The sequence below is a fragment of the Aethina tumida genome, chromosome 1 (genome assembly GCF_024364675.1).
Source record: "Aethina tumida isolate Nest 87 chromosome 1, icAetTumi1.1, whole genome shotgun sequence".
Classification (NCBI taxonomy): domain Eukaryota; kingdom Metazoa; phylum Arthropoda; class Insecta; order Coleoptera; family Nitidulidae; genus Aethina; species Aethina tumida.
The window spans coordinates 61,017,174-61,038,862 of NC_065435.1; the positions used below are offsets into that span (position 1 = coordinate 61,017,174).

General features: G+C 32.9%; 6 protein-coding genes across 6 annotated transcripts in view; 5 read left to right on the forward strand and 1 right to left on the reverse strand.

The window, feature by feature from the left end:
- The window catches only part of LOC109598052 (alpha-(1,3)-fucosyltransferase C-like), a 265,775-nt gene that overhangs the window by 238,015 nt on the left and 6,071 nt on the right, over positions 1-21,689 (reverse strand). The window lies entirely within an intron of this gene.
- Positions 16,549-16,881, forward strand: LOC126266474 (uncharacterized). The gene has a single exon (XM_049970521.1). It carries the CDS (start codon positions 16,549-16,551, stop codon positions 16,879-16,881), a length of 333 nt encoding a protein of 110 aa, XP_049826478.1.
- LOC109597835 (uncharacterized) lies at positions 17,696-18,028 on the forward strand. Its single transcript, XM_049970522.1, has one exon. It carries the CDS (start codon positions 17,696-17,698, stop codon positions 18,026-18,028), a length of 333 nt encoding a protein of 110 aa, XP_049826479.1.
- Positions 18,842-19,174, forward strand: LOC109597798 (uncharacterized). The gene has a single exon (XM_020013573.2). The coding sequence runs from the start codon at positions 18,842-18,844 to the stop codon at positions 19,172-19,174; it is 333 nt and encodes a 110-aa protein (XP_019869132.2).
- On the forward strand, positions 19,989-20,321 carry LOC126264133 (uncharacterized). The gene has a single exon (XM_020013615.2). The coding sequence runs from the start codon at positions 19,989-19,991 to the stop codon at positions 20,319-20,321; it is 333 nt and encodes a 110-aa protein (XP_019869174.2).
- Positions 21,038-21,481, forward strand: LOC109597847 (uncharacterized). The gene has a single exon (XM_020013627.2). The coding sequence runs from the start codon at positions 21,038-21,040 to the stop codon at positions 21,479-21,481; it is 444 nt and encodes a 147-aa protein (XP_019869186.1).

Consider the following 21,689-nt stretch of genomic DNA (forward strand, 5'->3'; position numbering starts at 1 on the left):
AGCGAAGACAAATAAAAAGAAAGAATTAGTTTTCCTGCTGAGGACCGACACTCCGCAAAGTTTTCTCCTTTGATTGCTTTATATAAGGACTCAGCAGTTAAACAACGGCGATGATGGCATCACAAACACGACCGTTTTGCAGTCGAAAGATAATATCGTTATTAAGTTTGTAGCTGTTTTAATTGACAACGGAACGAAATCCTCGGACGATTCAGCATTTATTTCGCGGAACATTTATTGATCTAATTAAATAAACTATGTTGGGGTTTCGACAGAGATTCACTCCCTGGTACACGTTAAAATGTTCTTAAGTCACTCATGTTTAATGCTGTACAAAAACAAAATGCCGAATTGTTAAGTTGAACACGGAAAATAGAACCGCTACAATTATTGGTCAAAGAACAGTCAACGCGTGCAAATCCCCTATGAATTACAACTGCAATTTTTTGTTTGGATGTAGCTATAAAAACTAATTCCGTATAATTTAACGGACATGTTTGGATATTTTCGCCGTTAGTGTTTGTCAAATAGTCCGGTTTTAATTTGGTTTGTCGATGTTGATACTAATAGACACGTCCATCGGTGCGTCGTAATTAATAAAAACATTATTGACATTGCGAGAACACCGTTTTGTAACAAGAGAAACGTAAATGACAGCCCGATATTCGAACCTGGCTTGAGTCGATTAGAGGTGATATAGAATCGATAGAGAATCGTGACACGTGTTTCAAATAAGTTCTTTGTTTTCTTGCACTAATGGGTTTGTGTTCGTGAAGAAACATATCAGATAAAAAACAATTAATAAATAATTTACGGGGCACAGCATTCTTGTCGGATTTATGGATTCGTTCTGTCTATTTAGATAGGTGTAAACTCGGAATATCCCATTTTTCGTTTTGTTTTTATTGGCGTGGATAACCGGGACGAAACTTCATCCCGGGGCAGCTGCTTTTTTTACGTTTTTCTTCCCTGCTTTGCCCCCCGCCGTCACGAACCAACGACGTTGATGAAGGACTCAGCAAGCCGGCAGGAGGCCTCTACGATAAGAAACAAGTTTTCTAACCTGGATCCCATTGTGTGGATGTCACCGATATATATTGGATTCTCAATGTGATGCCTATTCTCAAATTTACAGTCATTTACATACTTTTTTGATATAGAATCAATATTATAGACGTTTACAAGCTTAATAAGTTTGCTGATATGAAATCGTATTATACAAAGTCGATTCGATTCCAAAGAGTGAAAGAACTATTAATTACAAAACAAACATACAGAGATAAATAATGGTGCATCATTATTTGATAAAAATACATCCTGTATCCTATATCTCTCAAACGCTGACCCAATACGCTGATCAATCACCGCAGGTAGAACCGCACCTATCTTCTTTTTCCTCCCATTTTATTCCTGTCGCGCATAGCACATTTTTCAGCGGGTGTTTCCAGGCTGGAAATACGCAAAGTAATCTTGACATTTTCTGCGGCTATGATAAATAGTAAACAATAAATGCCCAGGCTCTCTATTCCCTTTCACTGAATGAGAGCGTGCCGGATTCTAGATGCGCGATAAATCATTCCGGCAACATAAAAAACAAATCGGATTCCAGACGTACATGTGTTAGAAACGGTATTTATGCCTAAACATCTTTTTTTCGCCGTCGGGGGCTTCAATTAATAATCCATGAGTGTTCTATCGGAAATAAATCATTTGATAACTGTAATCTATGTTTGTGAAGACTAATTTATTAATGTAGATTACAAAAAGATCCTGATCTTGATCCAGAAATATTTTTATATAAAATTATGCGTAAATAAATTATTTAAAATATGAACTACTCATGCAAATTATATTATATTAAACATGAGTATAATTAAAGAAACAATAACATTCATTATTTAAAATAAACAAATCATAATAAAAATAATTGAGCTTTTTCACTTTAAAATCTGGTTAGACATAAGCTGTATACAAAATAGGTAAGGTAACAAACAGACAATGTATGAGCTGAACCCCCGCTTAATATTTCATATTTGACTTGTATATTCAAAGTGAAGTGTGTTTAATGCCCTGGACAAAATGACATACACCTATATGTAAATTTATGTTTTAAACATTCTTCATAGTTGCAACCCTTAGGTGCAAATTCTGTTTTTATGCGGGGACAACGGTCAATTATTTTAAAAGTGCCAAATGAAATAAGAGCATTTTGTCTACAAAATTTTCAACAAGCATTATACAGGGTTAGTCATGACACTATATATTTTCATATACTTCAGATTCTATTCCATTTTTCTGGTAATTTAAGTCCAACTGTCGTATAAAAAAATATTTATTCATTTGAGGCTTTTCAATGATCGACTGTTGCCAGATTGATCAGCAAATCTGTATAAGCAAAGGTATATTAAAAACACTAATTTTAGTTGTTATTCAATTACTGTACTGTCTGTCTTCCTTGCTTAAACTTAACATAAACTAGAGTCCTTGTGAAATATACTTAATGACATAGAAAATAGAACACATAGATCTAGAGATAAGAATTTATTGATTTTTTATAATTTTTTAACAGATGATGAAATTAACTTTGATGTCACGATCTATTGCAAGCCATGGTCTATTAACTAATAGATTTAATTTAATAATTTAATTTAATTCAAGGGTTAAATTTTGAAGTCTTCTGCCTATGCTCCCCATATGTTTTCAGTCGATTATCCAGACATCTTGCTGACCGTGATAATGTTGGAAACATTCCAGACTAATTCACACTTTTTTGGATCATCACTCTCTCTCCAATAATACCAAACAGTGTTTTTCCGATTAATAAGTCTCTTTTAAGCCAATAACACTGGTATACAAGGTTTTGGACTGGAGCAACCAATCTGTGTGTAAGGTAATTCGGTATGCTAATTTCGAACGGTTTTTTCTTTATCTGGCCAGGTTTGCGAAATATAAAATATTATTGTTTTTGTATGTTTTTAATAAGAAATCGTAAACTTATTCACAAATAAAGGAAATTTCAAATGTCCAGCAATAATCCCAGCATACTTTTTACCTAAAATTATTGATAATTTCTTTCAACTTTCAACTTGATGAGAACGTTCTCCTTGTTCATCGCTCATTGCACCCAGGTTTTGGTGGGAAAAAGTCCAAATGTGAACGTAAAAAATGCATTTTGAGTGACATCCTTTCACCTAATTCACAATAATTTTTCAATAATTTAGTAACAATTTGTATATAGTTATGACTTTTCTTGTTTCCAAGAAAACTACCTACGATGTTTTTGAAAAATTTAAGCATACGAAATTTTAGGAAGAACAGCTAACAAATGTTTAAAAGACCTGATAGCACAATTTTAGTTGTAAATTTGAATTCTACGCACCCAAATTACTTAAAAAATCATCCTCCTTTTTCAGTATTTTTTTTTTAATTTGTAGACCAGTCTAATTCGTTCTCTTTGAAACTAACCTAGAAGATTCCTTTACACAACAAAAGTGAAGTAAACACTGAATTTTGTCTGTATTTAACACATACACACTTAACACTTACAGATTGTACAAAAAAGCGTAGCTCAGAAAATCTTCGGCAACTTTTCAAATCAGTCAAATTATGTTAAAATGGACTAACTGGATCTATATGTTGTCTGAGGAAAGGTCATAAAAAAGAAGTGTTTTAATAATCACTAAAGAAGGTAAGCATAAATATAACTGCAGGTGTAAAAACAAATCCATAAGATCTTTCCGAGAACCACGTGGGACAGAGTTTAAAATAATAACATTAAATTATATTTATATTAATGGATCGCTAAAATAATTAGTCCCAGCATCTAGTTGCGGTTTGAAACATCGCATTTGAGGCGTGTCCCGTGTTAATGTTCTGAAGTTACACTGCTAAAAGGGTGTTTAAAGAGGTTTCCACTGGAAACACCGTAATATCACTGACGGATTCTATTGGCTATGAAATAAATCTTCAACGATTGGATTCTGGCAAATGTGAAGCTATTTTATTTTTCAAAATTTGTAGCTGTTGAACTACTAGAAAAATTGTAAACGTCACGTGACGACAATTAAGTTACAAACACTAACCCACAAATGCAAACAGTCTGCAAATGGGTTTGTAATTGTTTAATGAGTTTAGTAAGCAAATTTAACTATTCTTTGGCATCTAACAACGTTTCTAGAAATCTCTGAAAGTGAATTATTTGGTTAATGAAATGTGTTAAATAATTGAAAAAATAATATAGAAAAATTATATTAGCAGATTTCAAAACACAAATAATTAGGAGAAGAAATTTAAAAGGGTAGATTATTATGTAGATAAATCGTACAGGTTGAAATAGATAATTATATACCTTTTAGAAGCAACGATTGAAAGTTGGTTGAAAGTATACAGTCACAAACCATGTTTAAGAGTTTTAGGGAATCTGAACATTTATAAGCGTATAACTTTAATTGTCCTTGATTGGAGGTTCCATTGTAATCCATCTTTTGAAAAGAATTAAGAAACTTATTTACAACAGGATCACTTTTTAAATTTCAGACCTCGAACTTCTGTTAATGTTGTTAATGTGTCAGAAGTAAAATGGTTTAAAATAGAAAGGACAAATAATTTATTAGCTTTTTGAAAGATTGGTTAACAATTTTCCCAATATTACATGACTATTTTTAGACTACAACATTAATAAATTGGTTTTACACCTAAATACAACGCCACCCGAACTTAAAGCCTTGTTAGATTTACCAAAATGTAATTTGGGCATAGTCGTCAGGATCCGGTATCAGTAAAAGACATCCAGTTTTAAAGCGCCCATAAATAACTATTCAATAATATCTCCCTCGATGTACAAAAAGCAAGTGCAATTTGTAATAGATCCACGGAAAGCAATGATTTAAGGGGCTGCGGGTCGTGTATATGTACGCCCCACATTTTACAGTATTATCTATTGATATTTATGTTCCGTTTCTTGTTGGAACCTTTCTGGGTCCGGGGCTGGGACGAGCTCTTTGTGAGTCCCGTCCCGGTAATAGGTCAATAGTTTGCTTGAGCGCCTCGAACTGAAAAGACGACTTTTATATGTGCCGGTCAACTTTTACATATTTATCGGAGAAATTCTATACGTTCCGGTGATCAATTGAAACTGGAACACTGACCCAACCGAATTTTTATCACGTTCAACCATTTGTGCTGTAATTCTGAAGTTTAACTAAAATTCCATTTAATTGCGACCGGTTCGTTGAATGGCCGTTTCGAAGAAAATCATTTTATATCGTGTGTTATGTCAATTTTTTTTATCAGTCCAATCTCGTATCAACTGAGAAAGTTAAATAAACCGGCGGATAAGAAATGGACGTTGTATCGGAAAGGCGAGTGCTGAGTCGACATGACGTTTCCGCCAGTAATTACAGATGGAACAAACTGTTCCTGTTTCAAGAACAGACACCATTCACCGGGTCCGGTAATTGAAAGTACAACAGAAGTGGGCGAGAATGGGAGAACGCGGGGCGAAGGTGGAAATTCTGCGGCCAACCTACGTGAACATCATTTTTGTCTCGAGCTTATCGATTTTAAATTAAATATTGTTGATGTACACATATTTTTGATGACAGGTTAAGTTTAGAAGCCTTACCCGGAATGTAATGCAATAAATGACTATCTTCCTAGAAATCAAGTCTTTGTATCATTTATTTTCACGTAGAGAATTATTATTCTTATCACAGCTTAATTCCTTTGGAATCGGAGAAATAGATGTTCCTGTTTGAACGTTAGAAATCATACGAAACAATAAGATATTAACCATCCTCTTTAGAATGAACGTTGTCGTGTTTCTCTCTTCTTCCAGCCTTTAGTATTTTAAAATTATTGTGAAGCATTTTAGGATTCGATGAAATTTATAAGCAACAAAAGTGGCACTTAACTTTGAAAGCAGACCAATATAGTTATAGTGATAGCGGAATGTAAATTTAACATTAGCGCATGGAAATTTAAACAAGCATCCAGAAAAGTGTAAACCAATTCCCCGTCCGTGGTAGGCGGAGAGCCAGGACCGGAATTATTTGTAAAACCGCGGCTGAAGTGGGCCGGACCATGAATTTTACATAACGCGACGGAACGATGGAAGAACGAGCCGGGGCAAATGTGCAGAGTGGATATTATTTGTCTTGGGATGTAGTAAGTGCAGGCGCTCCGTTCCGTTCTGTTCGGTCGCCGTCCGCCATCAGACATATTTGCATGGGCCCATAAAAATGTAAGAGAATGGGATTGCCATGTAATGCGTGTGGAATTTTCAAAAGTGGCAGCATGTCGCTGAATAATTCACCCGTTTACCGGTCGCCACGGCCTCGATGCGCGACACTCCACACAGCCCCGGGCCCATGAGAATAATGATCTTGAAATTTTAATGAAATGGATGTTAAATTATTTGTCGGAGCGCCGTATAAAGATGACACGTTTCTAATATAACATTTTTTGCTCTTAAAACCAGCAACGGGAAACTGCTTCCTTCCAGTTTCTAAATGAATTTTTTATTTAATTGCGCGGACCAGGACGCCCTGTTAATTCTTGGATTTTCTTAAGCACGAAATGTACATAACAATATATACAACTAAGATCCATGTTACGATATCTGTTTTAATCAAGTTAATCAATTAACTTAATTTATTTATTGATTAATTTTTTTACTATTTTGTGAGAAGAAAATTCCAATTCTACCAGTTGTCCAAGTAATAGGGAGGACGTCGAATTCAAGTAGTTTTCGTCTACCGACTAAAACCTTGAATACTATAGAACCATTATTTGTCATTACACAACAGGACCATGAGTTATTTCCTTATTTACAACTTCCATTACTTTTTCACCTTTCACAGCATTCTCCCTTTAGTCAAAAGGTCTAGTGATGCTATATACGCGGATGGATTGTTTCGGTAGATATTATATATTACTTTTTTTGCTCCTCATATTCATATTTTAACTTTTTTTGACTAAAGCGCTATTGGTGGAGTACTCTTAGATAGTTACGCTGCTCCATAGTCAGCATCCTTCTTTGTATGCATTTGAACAATTCTGATTACATTTATAATATAGAGTGTGTTTCATCTTCTCATTTTGTTAATTTTTTAAAATTTTGTTAAATTTATTCATTTTTGAAGTCTACCAAACTCATTCGAATTGTTATTCAACCAGTAGAGGGGCTTCTAGTAGTGTTGTTCGTCTACCAAACACGTGCTCCTCTTGTAATTACTTCAGATACTGTCGAACCGGTATTTATCATTAATTCATATCATAATGAGTTACTTCCTTTCTTATAAATAGATTTGTTTCTCATTTGTTTCATCTTTCACTGGTCGCGGTTTTAAAAAAATTTCTTAGACAAGTTACTGACAGTTAATTCAGCAAGTTCTTCCTCCATTACTGATTTGAGTTTAGTAAATTTTAAGGTCATCAGTGACCATTCTAAATCCATCTAGGTAGTCATGGTAGTCACATCACCAATAATCAGCCTTTGCTGTTTTGCCAATCTTCAGAATGACATTCTTTTCTACCCATTATCATATTTTAACCTTTTTTTGACTGAGAAACTGTAGCTGTTGCTCTTAGATAGTTAAGATGTTTCGTAGTTATTATTCTATATACCCTGCATACCTTCTTTGTATCAGTCAAAAAAATATAATATTTTTATTTTCTAGAGGAAATCTACTAACATCAAGATTTGAACTGTTGAGTAGTGTTCCTCTATCAAACAAAGGCTCCTCCTGTAATTTCAGATACTGTCAAACCATTATTTGTCATTACTTTATAACACCATGAGTTACTTCCTTACTTATAAGCAGATCTGTTTCTCATTTGTTTCCTCTTGTTTTTCTTTTTCATAATTATCTTCATTAAATAAATGTCATTTTCTTTACTTCCACTTCAGTCCACTTAGCTCCTTCATTTATGATTTAAGTTCAGTAAATTCTGGGTATTGGCACACTGTTCCTGCCTGTTAATAGTACCTGGATCTATCGTCTTCAACGATTCCAAATACTTCTAGGCTGTCATAGAAACATAAATTATTACTTTGTTTCGTCACCCTGCTGTGCACATCACTGATCTTTCAATATTCAACCTTTATTACTTTTTTATCAATCGTTAAGAATCTTGCTTTTAGAAAACTCCATCCTTTGGTCCCCATGTTCATATTTTAGCATTTTTGGACAAGGAGTGGAAAGTATTCGCTCAATACTCAGAGCATACCAAAACACCATCCCTCATTGTACCAAATTATATTTGAATACACTTTATCGATCAAAATCAAAGTCAGAAATAATTTAAGTTCACGGGTTCATGAGGTTCTATTTAAAATATTTACCTCCAAAACAGGCAAATTGATTTTTAATATTAAAATTTGGATCGATGGCATAATTAATGGAGGGCCGCGAGATACGTGTAAATGTATATTTAGGGTCTTTCGCTTTGCCAAGCGTGTTTGTTTACGTTCGTGTGTAAACAATAAACCCCCGCGTTTCAGCAACGTTACACTTTACAACGTTCCTACTATTAATAACACTCCTTGATACGGATAAGCGTATTTAATAAGCTTAAACATACTAGTGTTTTAATCTCGCCCGACGTCTTTATTTGTTCTATGCATGAGCTCGCACGCGAATTTATAATATTAGCATAATGAATAAAGCAGACAGTATGCTTGTGTTTTCCTTGTTGCTTTTTTTCCGGTTTAAGGAATATTAATACATTTTTTTTTTATATTTAAGTTATAAAGAGACGATATTAATTTAAGATCTTATTAAGGGATGCCATCGTTATACTGTGCCAAAAACAAGCTATACACGTCGTAATATATATTACCGACGTCGATAAATCTTCGAAAACAGCTTGATTCTAAAATTTAATAAAACAGGGAAATGATATACAGTGTTTGCCCAAATAATAAGGGAAAAAAGTGGTATAAAAATGTGTTATATAGACCTTTTAATCAAAAACACATGAAGAATCACTGTATACTCAGCAACTGGATATCATTAAAATTACACTCGAGTAGACAATATTGGTAATTATCATATCTTTTGGGAAATATGCATAAAGCAAGATGAAATACTAATTCTCTCGGCGTAACTTTAAAGTTGGATATTAAACTGCGTAATAACATAATAATTGGTTTAAAAGTATTGAAGCATCCTTTGGTCCAAACATAAATTTATAGGCAATGTAAACTCAATGATTTTACAATATATCGGAAAACTTTGTAGTTTCCCGTTTCCATATGCTCTTAGTCAGTTTCGGGAAGGGAAAAGCGGAGGGGAAAAAAAGAGCGACGTAAGTGGATTACTAGATCACATCACGGCATCACGGCAGAGAGAATGGGTGGTCCGTTACGGTTTCGGATAATAGACGTCTGCATCTGACACGCCCTATCAGGCTTGACCTGGCCGGCCAATAATTCACCCTGTCACCTCTACGGAGACGATGCCACGTTTCTCAAATACCAGACACATTCAAAAACTGTTCTATATCAAAAGTCAGCCTCAGCTGATATGCAGAAAATTGAGATAGATATTATATTGTATAAATTGACACGTCATATTTCACTACAGACGATTTTATTAAACACAAGTATTGAATTTTCAGTGAATAAATAAATATTCTTAATAAACTGATGATAGTTGTACTTAATTGATTCCAGGACGTGGCACAAGTAAAATATACATTTTTACTAAAACTGTTCGGAAGTGAAAAAAAAGTGTAGATTACACGGAATGATGGGGATTTAGAGGTGGATCAGCAGAAAGCCGATCCGTCCTAAATCAACAAATTAATCGAACATATTTGATGGCGGTATCTGGGCGAATTATCGGCAGTGCCCGTACAACATAACGTATGTACGATTCACCGCAAAATACCTTTTGCTCAACGTGACCACGGTTCTCGTGGCCCGCTATTTATACGACAGATTTGCCGCTAAATGTCCTGTGTTCCCATTGTGTTTATGTGGATTTGTCCATGCGAATGGTAGACCCGCTTTGTCAGATTGCCACGCAGTGACATGTTCCCGAATTCTTCTCGACGATCGATTATTCGATGTTTGGTACAGTTTCGATTTGTCACATGGAACCATAATTCATGGGTTTTGTCGATTCAATTTTCGGTATAACAAGAATGTGGATATTATATAGGGGAAGTTCGAAAGTCAATCTGTAACAGAGATTAATAAATCTGATGAGTGGGTGTTTGTGTGAAGAGAAGTGCTGGAGAACTACTGTTGTAACACTTTGCAATACATGATTATGTAATTAATCTGCGTCATATACATGTGTGGGTTGATGATGTAAGAAATATTACACTATACAAAGTATTAAAATTTCGAATTGCTCATTCATCAAAGTATAAAATTAGAGTTGCGCATTCGCCATATTTTGAATATACGAAGAAATTATTTGTACTGTAATATATGTTGTAAAAAACTCCTCGTTTTATAAAAAACATTTACTATTAATTTCGATTTATTTCATTTGATGGTACTGTTAAGTGGTTATTGTATCAAAACTATTTTTTTTTATTTAAATTTGGAAGAAATGAAGTAAGCAGTTGTGGGTTAAGGCAAATTGAGGTAACTCTGATATTTAGTATTACCCAAATTGTCAATAGTCGGTTATGGAGAAGCTTTAGAGAAACTGGTAATCTGGTTGAACAGCATCTAGGTCATGGACGCAGTACAACAGCAATTCAGGATTGATATTCAACAGTAACTCCTTGAAGATAACCTTTCCTCACAGCATCTGAATTGGTAAGATAGTTATAGCTTAATATAGTTGTTAGTCAACTGTAAGAAACAGACTGCATGAATTCTAGAAGAACAATAATATGTCTACCACTTACTAGAGGCAATCATGGAACAAGATTGGAATGATGTGAAGGTTTTCAAAACTGTATTGAGTGTGGACAGGATCTGAAAATTTAGAACGTCTTAGACATGTCCAGGAACTTTTTACATACAGAAGTTACAATATGGTTTAGGGTGGTATCATAGAGCATCTGAGATGCTTCAAAGAAGAATTTCTTCACAAATGAACAATATTCTCACCGTCTTTAGATTTAGAGAGCTCTTGCATACAGAATGGCTTTAAATATCTCAAAATAATATTGTTAACCTGATTTTCCTTATTCCCAGAAGAGATAAAGTAGCTTAAACAGTCCTGAAGTCCATACTATTTATTAAAATTATTTTTGGTTAATTTAAATTATATTTCATGTTATGTTAAAAACTAATAATATGTGAATTAACTTTTTAAATTTCATATATTTGTTTTCAAGTTTGACAAAAATACTCTTTTCCTGTGTGTGTACATTTAATTACACTTATAAACCAATCGCCTAAAAAAATATTTAAACTCAAATTTTTGTTCCACATATAATATAAAATAAGTCTTGTGTTGTGTATTTCATACAGAATGTTAATTAATCAATCAATTGTTTCGAGAGTGATTGACAGACTCAAAAAAAAATTATATACACTTTTTAAGGATTATGTTGTACGATGTCAAGAATGACAAGGAGGTGCTCAATAGATGTTGTATGTATGTTATTAGCACGACAAACTAAGGGACTGATTTTATATAAAATAGAAGATCCAGGTTGAAATTTTCATACTAAATGACTGCAAAAAGATAATTAAGCAATTTAGAAGTCATTGAAATTTTATCAACAAAAGATTATATTCGGGTGAAACCACAAATATGTTATATTTGTTTTTGATAGCTTTGGATGCAACAATTGCAGTCGAATCTTAATATTCATAAAGTGTGTGGACTTTCTGAAATATCCCAAATGGGGAGAGGATTTATGTGAAATGGGTAATTAACTACATAGTGTAATATATTCTCTAGAGAAAGTAGAGATATCAAAGCAACTAAAGTTTGAAAAACGCTGAGACCTGGGCACTTGAGCCAGTTGTTTTTTGTCTTGCCTTTATTTCTACAGTAACTGTAGTTATCCGAAAGACAATAACATCTTTTAAATTATACAAATTATACTATAATTAAATAGAAATTAACAAATCTTTTCTTAGAGGTTGTAGAGCAATTTTCAACTAATGATATTATAATGTTTTAACGAAATGTAATTAATTTTTCTGCGTCATATATTTTTATAGCTGCGTTCTGGCTTTATGTTGGAAGCATTACCAAAAAAAATGGGCTGATTACCAGTCACATAAATTTCGTGTCATTAACCATGAATAAACTGATTTGTAGGTCATTAAGAAGTTAATTCTCTGGATAAAAGTACATAAAAATGACAGGAGATGAAAGTAATAAGATATATTTATTTCAAACCATCTACCATGTAAACGTAACTGTTTATAATAATAAATGTATCTTATGCATATTATATTAAACTCTTACTTTATTTGTTAATTTTGTTTGTGTCGGTGAACGTAATAAATCTTAAGGTAAGCAAACTAAAAATAGCATATCTGGGGAATTAAGCATGGAACAACAATATTGCATTGCAATACAAAGTTTGCACACAGTTCAGTGATCCAGCGTTATTACTTAATATGAGTCCTTCCTTTCTGTTTTATGAAATGCCTGAAACAATTTTGCCAGACTAGATTTATAACACGAGAATACGGAAACATGAATATTATTGAAAATCAGTTTACCGTAAAAATAGCTTTCTTATTTGAAAGAATATAACCGGAGATCGATACTCCACTTTCAATGTTTCAGTGCATGGTAGTAAGTATTTAATATTAATAACGTTCGAAAGTTTTTTATTTTCATTTTTCGTTGGTTTTGGGTTCCACGAGTTCGAGGGTTGATTAATAATTTATAAAAATTTCATTTTTAAAAGATCTCGATCGACATCAACATAGGCATTGCGCATTTGATATTATTTATGAGAAATTTACAAACAACAAAATCATAATCCGCAAATAATTGGATCATCGCCCTGCCACATTAGGTGTAAAAAAGGAGTATTTGATTTAAAAATTAAAATTGCGCTGGCGTCCGGTTTAACATCGTCCGCAGAAAAAGACGGAGCTGAACGGGGAAAAAAGCAAACGAAGAACGTCGGTGGTCGTCTATCAAGCGATGATCGCACACTCAATCAGCCGAAACGAATTGGGAAAATATTACACAGGCAATATAAACATCTCGGGGCTGTTCCCAGATCGCCCCCTTAACCTCCCGCGCCGTCTACCCATTCGCATCTCCACACACTTGATCCCTTAATATTTTGCCGCGTTTAGTAAACTTTCGAGTGGCCAGGAATCCGTTTGTAATAAAATTTTAATGCTCAACATGCCACGCCAGTTTATGGTTTCCTTTTTATTAAAGCTCGCGCTTCCTTTGGATTTGTTTCGATTGTCCGCCTATACCTGTAAACAATAAAATTTATTGTGTTTTATTGTATCACGCTTTGAACATGCTGATGTGGGAAAAATCGTTTCCTGTGTAGCCTAGTTTATGGTCAATATATTTACATATTTGGATAGATTATTTGGAGAATGCTACACCTCACAATGGCGTACAACTTGCACTTTCTATTTTATCTCAAAAATGCCCTATAATTTTCTGAGCGAATGGATCGATTTTCAAAAAGTACGTAGCAAGGTTAACCCCATTTTATTGAAGGTCATTTGACCCCCATTCCTCTCTTAGGGGGTTGACGGTTTTGCTATGTTTTTTTGCCCCTGACAAGCAGACTTGACGTGTTGGATTTTGTCGAAAAGTTCTTTCCCAGTCTGTAATATCACGCAGTACATTTTAGATGTGATACCTTGTATAACTGGTGAAAGATTAAAATCCTTTGAATTTGTATATTTGAAATAAAATAAATCTTCTAATTGCGGTGTTATTTTATTACATTTTTTTAGTCTTTGATTCAGTTTTGGAAATACTGTTCACTAATATAAATAAATCATTTGGTGTAGGTAAATAAATTTCGTATAGAATAGAAAATATTTTAAAGATAATTAACCATTACTAAGTTTTATTAACTATTGATATTATATATTTATATTAATACGTTTTGACAATTTGACTTAAATTATACTTTGAAAATGCAGAACATTAAACTAATTAATATAAAAACAATAACCATATAATTTATAAATGATAATTTCATGTTCAAACATTTGAACACAATTATTGATTATATATTGCCCAATATTTATATAACGTTATTGATTTTTTCCTATTAATAAATATATTTAATTTAATATAAAAGTTTAAAATTAACTCAGATATTATCCACAATTCTTGTTTAATGAACACTTACTGTGTTATAATTAACGTGTATTATAATAAAATCAAAAATATTCAGTTGACTACTTCGCTCATTTTTCGTAATTTAATAAAAAAGGTTAACAGCGCCTCGGGAGTTTCTAACCGAACAAGTCTGTTCTTTCTAAATGACCATAAAAGTTAAAGAATGAACTGTGCCGGGAGGAAAAAAACAAATTGAATGTGGTGAGAAACTTTAGCGTTATTGTGTCTGGCCCCGAAATTTCCCTTGTAATGATCGACATTGGTAAAAATTAAGGGACTACTTTTCTTTTTCATATAAATATGTTCCATTAATAATGTTAGAGGATGAGAGTTCTTTGTCAAATATGATGTGACCTAAAAAAATAGGTTTTTATTATTGAATTTATCCTCGACCACTAAAAAATTTGTCTCATTATCAGAATGAAACTGTAATGAATTTACCAGTATTAATTTGACTAACAATGTTCAAAATTTGATACAAATAAAAGTCTTATTCAAAAACACGTTACAATAACCTGAAGGATTGCAGATTTACAAACAACCCAAAATATGCTATTGGAATCAGCGACGAAACTGTAATACGAGTGATTATTTGATTTGGTCAAATTTATGACACACGGAAGAGCAATAAGTATATATCGTTTCTGAAGCAAGAGATAACTTTTCTGAATGAAGATTAATTAATAATGTGTTCAGTAGAACTGTGATAATACCCGTCTTTTACACATAATTAATTGTCGCAGATTGTAAATAATTTTTGAATGCCTTTCAACTCCTACAAATACATTTGATAAATCTCGATAACTAAAAATTTATAAATATTACTAATTGTTAATAAGTAATTAGTGAAAATTCATTATTCTTAATAATACTAAATAAATTCGTATGTTTAATAATTAATTTTATTGTCTGTGAATTCAGCGAAAGGTTGGCAAGCTGCCGTTTGTACCAAGTCCAAAATTTAGAAATTATAATTACGTAACATAAAAAACCATCATGATAGATGAAATACATCTTGATGGATAAATTGGTATCTACTTGCATTCTAGTGGTGGGTTAGTACTTCTTCAACCACATTAACATATGTGTTTTACATTTTGTACGAACTAAACTATAATATTGCTTATTACTTCTTGTATTACTAGTACGTACTAAATAAAAATTGTGCATGTAAACGTTACTTAAATCACCATAAGTACCTTTGTCAAATATTGACAGTTAAGAATAACTTGCGTCTACTGTTTTCTAAAAGTAATAGTAATTTTCGTGTGCTGTGTTAAAAATTTACAATCTCAGAGAAATGGCGAGAAGAAACAAGATATTTGAAGATATAACAGAAATGTACAATAATCTATCACTGAGATTTAGCGTAACTCCAGTAAATTCATATCGTCGTCATTTTCATGCAGTCATAGCCGGACCCGTTGGGTTTCCATATGAGGGAGGATTCTTCAAACTAGTATTCTTTATCCCAGATAATTATCCGGTTTCCCCATCAAGAGCACGTTTCCTAACAAAAAATTTTCACCTCAATATCGACAGGTTATGTATGTTTATTAATAAAATTTATCATGTACATAAATATTTTTAATAAATTCGTTTGTTTAATAATTAATTTTGTTTTGTTGTCTGTGAATTCAGTGAACGTATGGCATGGTGTCACTCGTACTAAGTCTGCTGTTTATTTCACGTTGATTGGCTTTATTTAGGAATTCGGAAATTATATTTTGCACATAAAGTTTAGAAGTTATTTTAATTACATAACTTAAAAATTGAACATCAATTGTCTGTAAAGATGAATTGGAATTAATGTGCAAATCATTACACCGGTAATCTGATTAATGTGGGTGGACCATTTTACAATTTATAAGTGGAAGCCCAATTGCCTAAATTCTTCGATCGTATTATGTGTTTTTCATACAGTACGACCTAATCAATGAGATTTGTATAATTTAATACAGTAAGCAAATGGTATAACTTTTGTTCTTCATCTGTACAAAATTTTAATTTACTTTTTATGGTTATAATCGTGTGCCTTAAGTTACGTTTAAGCAGATGTAAACTAAATCACTATAAACAACATTTGTCAAACATTGACAACTAAGAATAACTTGTGTCGATTGCTTTCTGAAACTAATAGTAATTTTCGTGTGCTGTGTAAAAAATCTACAATCTGAGAGTAATGGCGACAATATTTCAGGAAGTCATAGAATTATATAATAATCCATCACCGGGATTTAGCGTATCTCCAGTAAATTTATATGGTCGTCATTTTCATGCAGTCATGGCCGGACCCGTTGGGTCTCCATACGAGGGAGGACTGTTCAACCTGATACTCTTTGTGCCGGAGAATTATCCGGTTTCCCCCCCAAGAGCACGTTTCCTAACAAAAATTTTTCATCCCAATATCGACAGGGAGGGATACGTCCACATGGATATTCTGAGTTGTAGTTGGTCGTCTGTTATAAAGTTGAGAACATTGCTTTTATGCATTAAAGGTCTGTTAGCACATCCAAATATCAACAACGCTATTGAGAACGTCGACTTTTGGAAGTCGATGACAGAAGAAGCAACCGAACAGGCTAAGAATTGGACGACAAATTATGCTATGGCATAGATTTATGTACAATATTTTAAGTAACTGTTGTTTACATTTAGTTCTACATTTTAAAATATTATACCACATTATTTTACGTATGTTTATTAATAAAATTTATCATTAATATAAATATTTTTAATAAATTCGTTTGTTTAACAATTCATTTTGTTTCGTTGTCTGTGAATTCAGTGAACGTATGGCATGGTGTCACTCGTACTAAGTCTGCTGTTTATTTCACGTTGATTGGCTTTATTTAGGAATTCGGAAATTATATTTTGCACATAAAGTTTAGAAATTATTTTGATTACATAACTTAAAAATCGAACATCAATTGTTGGTAAAGATGAATTGGAATTAATGTGCAAATCATTACACCGGTAATCTGATTAATGTGGATGGACCATTTCACAATTTATAAGTGGAAGCCCAATTGCCTAAATTCTTCGATCGTATTATGTGTTTTTTATACAGTACGACCTAATCAATGAGATTTGTATAATTTAATACAGTAAGCAAATGGTATAACTTTTGTTCTTCATCTGTACAAAATTTTAATTTACTTTTTATGGTTATAATTGAGTGCCTTAAGTTACTTTTAAGCAGATGTAAACTAAATCACTATAAACAACATTTGTCAAACATTGACAACTAAGAATAACTTGTGTCGACTGCTTTCTAAAACTAATAGTAATTTTCGTGTGCTGTGTAAAAAATCTACAATCTGAGAGAAATGGCGACAATATTTCAGGAAGTCATAGAATTATATAATAATCCATCACCGGGATTTAGCGTATCTCCAGTAAGTTTATATGGTCGTCATTTTCATGCAGTCATGGCCGGACCCGTTGGGTCTCCATACGAGGGAGGACTGTTCAACCTGATACTCTTTGTGCCCGAGAATTATCCGGTTTCCCCTCCAAGAGCACGTTTCCTAACAAAAATTTTTCACCCCAATATCGACAGGGAGGGATACGTCCACATGGATATTTTGAGTTGTAGTTGGTCGTCTGTTATAAAGTTGAGAACATTGCTTTTATGCATTAAAGGTCTGTTAGCACATCCAAATATCAACAACGCTATTGAGAACGTCGACTTTTGGAAGTCGATGACAGAAGAAGCAACCGAACAGGCTAAGAATTGGACGACAAATTATGCTATGGCATAGATTTATGTACAATATTTTAAGTAACTGTTGTTTACATTTAGTTCTACATTTTAAAATATTATACCACATTATTTTACGTATGTTTATTAATAAAATTTATCATTTATATAAGAATTTTTAATAAATTCGTTTGTTTAACAATTCATTTTGTTATGTTGTCTGTGAATTCAGTGAACGAATGGCATGGTGTACTCGTACTATGTCTGCTGTTTATTTCACGTTGATTGGCTTTATTTAGGAATTCGGAAATTATATTTTGCACATAAAGTTTAGAAGTTATTTTAATTACATAACTTAAAAATCGAACATCAATTGTTGGTAAAGATGAATTGGAATTAATGTGCAAATCATTACACCGGTAATCTGATTAATGTGGGTGGACCATTTTACAATTTATAAGTGGAAGCCCAATTGCCTAAATTCTTCGATCGTATTATGTGTTTTTCATACAGTACGACCTAATCAATGAGATTTGTATAATTTAATACAGTAAGCAAATGGTATAACTTTTGTTCTTCATCTGTACAAAATTTTAATTTACTTTTTATGGTTATAATCGAGTGCCTTAAGTTACGTTTAAGCAGATGTAAACTAAATCACTATAAACAACATTTGTCAAACATTGACAACTAAGAATAACTTGTGTCGACTGCTTTCTAAAACTAATAGTAATTTTCGTGTACTGTGTAAAAAATCTACAATCTGAGAGAAATGGCGACAATATTTCAGGAAGTCATAGAATTATATAATAATCCATCACCGGGATTTAGCGTATCTCCAGTAAGTTTATATGGTCGTCACTTTCATGCAGTCATGGCCGGACCCGTTGGGTCTCCATACGAGGGAGGACTGTTCAACCTGATACTCTTTGTGCCGGAGAATTATCCGGTTTCCCCTCCAAGAGCACGTTTCCTAACAAAAATTTTTCACCCCAATATCGACAGGGAGGGATACGTCCACATGGATATTTTGAGTTGTAGTTGGTCGTCTGTTATAAAGTTGAGAACATTGCTTTTATGCATTAAAGGTCTGTTAGCACATCCAAATATCAACAACGCTATTGAGAACGTCGACTTTTGGAAGTCGATGACAGAAGAAGCAACCGAACAGGCTAAGAATTGGACGACAAATTATGCTATGGCATAGATTTATGAACAATATTTTAAGTAACTGTTGTTTACATTTAGTTCTACATTTTAAAATATTATACCACATTATTTTACGTATGTTTATTAATAAAATTTATCATTTATATAAATATTTTTAATAAATTCGTTTGTCTAACAATTCATTTTGTTTCGTTGTCTGTGAATTCAGTGAACGTATGGCATGGTGTCACTCGTACTAAGTCTGCTGTTTATTTCACGTTGATTGGCTTTATTTAGGAATTCGGAAATTATATTTTGCACATAAAGTTTAGAAATTATTTTGATTACATAACTTAAAAATCGAACATCAATTGTTGGTGAAGATGAATTGGAATTAATGTGCAAATCATTACACCGGTAATCTGATTAATGTGGATGGACCATTTTACAATTTATAAGTGGAAGCCCAATTGCCTAAATTCTTCGATCATATTATGTGTTTCTCATACAGTACGACCTAATCAATGAGATTTGTATAATTTAATACAGTAAGCAAACGGTATAACTTCTGTTCTTTATCTGTACAAAATTTTAATTTACTTTTTATGGTTATAATCGAGTGCCTTAAGTTACGTTTAAGCAGATGTAAACTAAATCACTATAAACAACATTTGTCAAACATTGACAACTAAGAATAACTTGTGTCGACTGCTTTCTAAAACTAATAGTAATTTTCGTGTGCTGTGTAAAAAATCTACAATCTGAGAGAAATGGCGACAATATTTCAGGAAGTCATAGAATTATATAATAATCCATCACCGGGATTTAGCGTATCTCCAGTAAATTTATATGGTCGTCATTTTCATGCAGTCATGGCCGGACCCGTTGGGTCTCCATACGAGGGAGGACTGTTCAACCTGATACTCTTTGTGCCGGAGAATTATCCGGTTTCCCCTCCAAGAGCACGTTTCCTAACAAAAATTTTTCACCCCAATATCGACAGGGAGGGATACGTCCACATGGATATTTTGAGTTGTAGTTGGTCGTCTGTTATAAAGTTGAGAACATTGCTTTTATGCATTAAAGGTCTGTTAGCACATCCAAATATCAACAACGCTATTGAGAACGTCGACTTTTGGAAGTCGATGACAGAAGAAGCAACCGAACAGGCTAAGAATTGGACGACAAATTATGCTATGGCATAGATTTATGTACAATATTTTAAGTAACTGTTGTTTACATTTACTTCTACATTTTAAAATATTATACCACATTATTTTACGTATGTTTATTAATAAAATTTATCATTAATATAAATATTTTTAATAAATTCGTTTGTTTAACAATTCATTTTGTTTCGTTGTCTGTGAATTCAGTGAACGTATGGCATGGTGTCACTCGTACTAAGTCTGCTGTTTATTTCACGTTGATTGGCTTTATTTAGGAATTCGGAAATTATATTTTGCACATAAAGTTTAGAAGTTATTTTAATTACATAACTTAAAAATCGAACATCAATTGTTGGTAAAGATGAATTGGAATTAATGTGCAAATCATTACACCGGTAATCTGATTAATGTGGGTGGACCATTTTACAATTTATAAGTGGAAGCCCAATTGCCTAAATTCTTCGATCATATTATGTGTTTTTCATACAGTACGACCTAATCAATGAGATTTGTATAATTTAATACAGTAAGCAAATGGTATAACTTTTGTTCTTCATCTGTACAAAATTTTAATTTACTTTTTATGGTTATAATCGAGTGCCTTAAGTTACGTTTAAGCAGATGTAAACGTTACTTAAATCACTATGAACAATATTTGTCAAATATTGACAACTGAAAATAACTTGTGTCGACTGCTTTCTAAAACTAATAGTAATTTTCGTGTGCTGTGTTAAAAATCTACAATCAGAGAAATGGAGGGAAGACACAAAATTTTCGAAGAAATCATAGATCTCTACAATAATCCATCACCGGGATTTAGCGTAACTCCAGTAAATTCATATCGTCGTCATTTTCATGCAGTCATGGCCGGACCCGTTGGATCTCCATACGAGGGAGGACTGTTCAAACTGGTTTTCTTTATCCCGGATAATTATCCGGCTTCCCCTCCAAGAGCACGTTTCCTAACAAAAATTTTTCACCCCAATATCGACAGGGAGGGGTTTGTTGACATGAACATTCTGAGATTTGGTTGGTCTTCCGTTATAAAGTTGAGAACTTTGCTATTATGCATTAAAGCTCTGTTAGCACATCCAAATATCAACAACGCTATTGAGAACGTCGACTTTTGGAAGTCGATGACAGAAGAAGCAACCGAACAGGCTAAGAATTGGACGACAAATTATGCTATGGCATAGATTTATGTATAATATTTTAAGTAACTGTTGTTTATATTTAGTTCTATATTTTAAAATATTATACCATATTATTTTACGTATGTTTATTAGTAAAATTTATCATTTATATAAATATTTTTAATAAATTCGTCTGTTTAATAATTAATTTTGTTTTGTTGTCTGTGAATTCAGTAAACGAATGGCATGGTGTCACTCGTACTATGTCTGC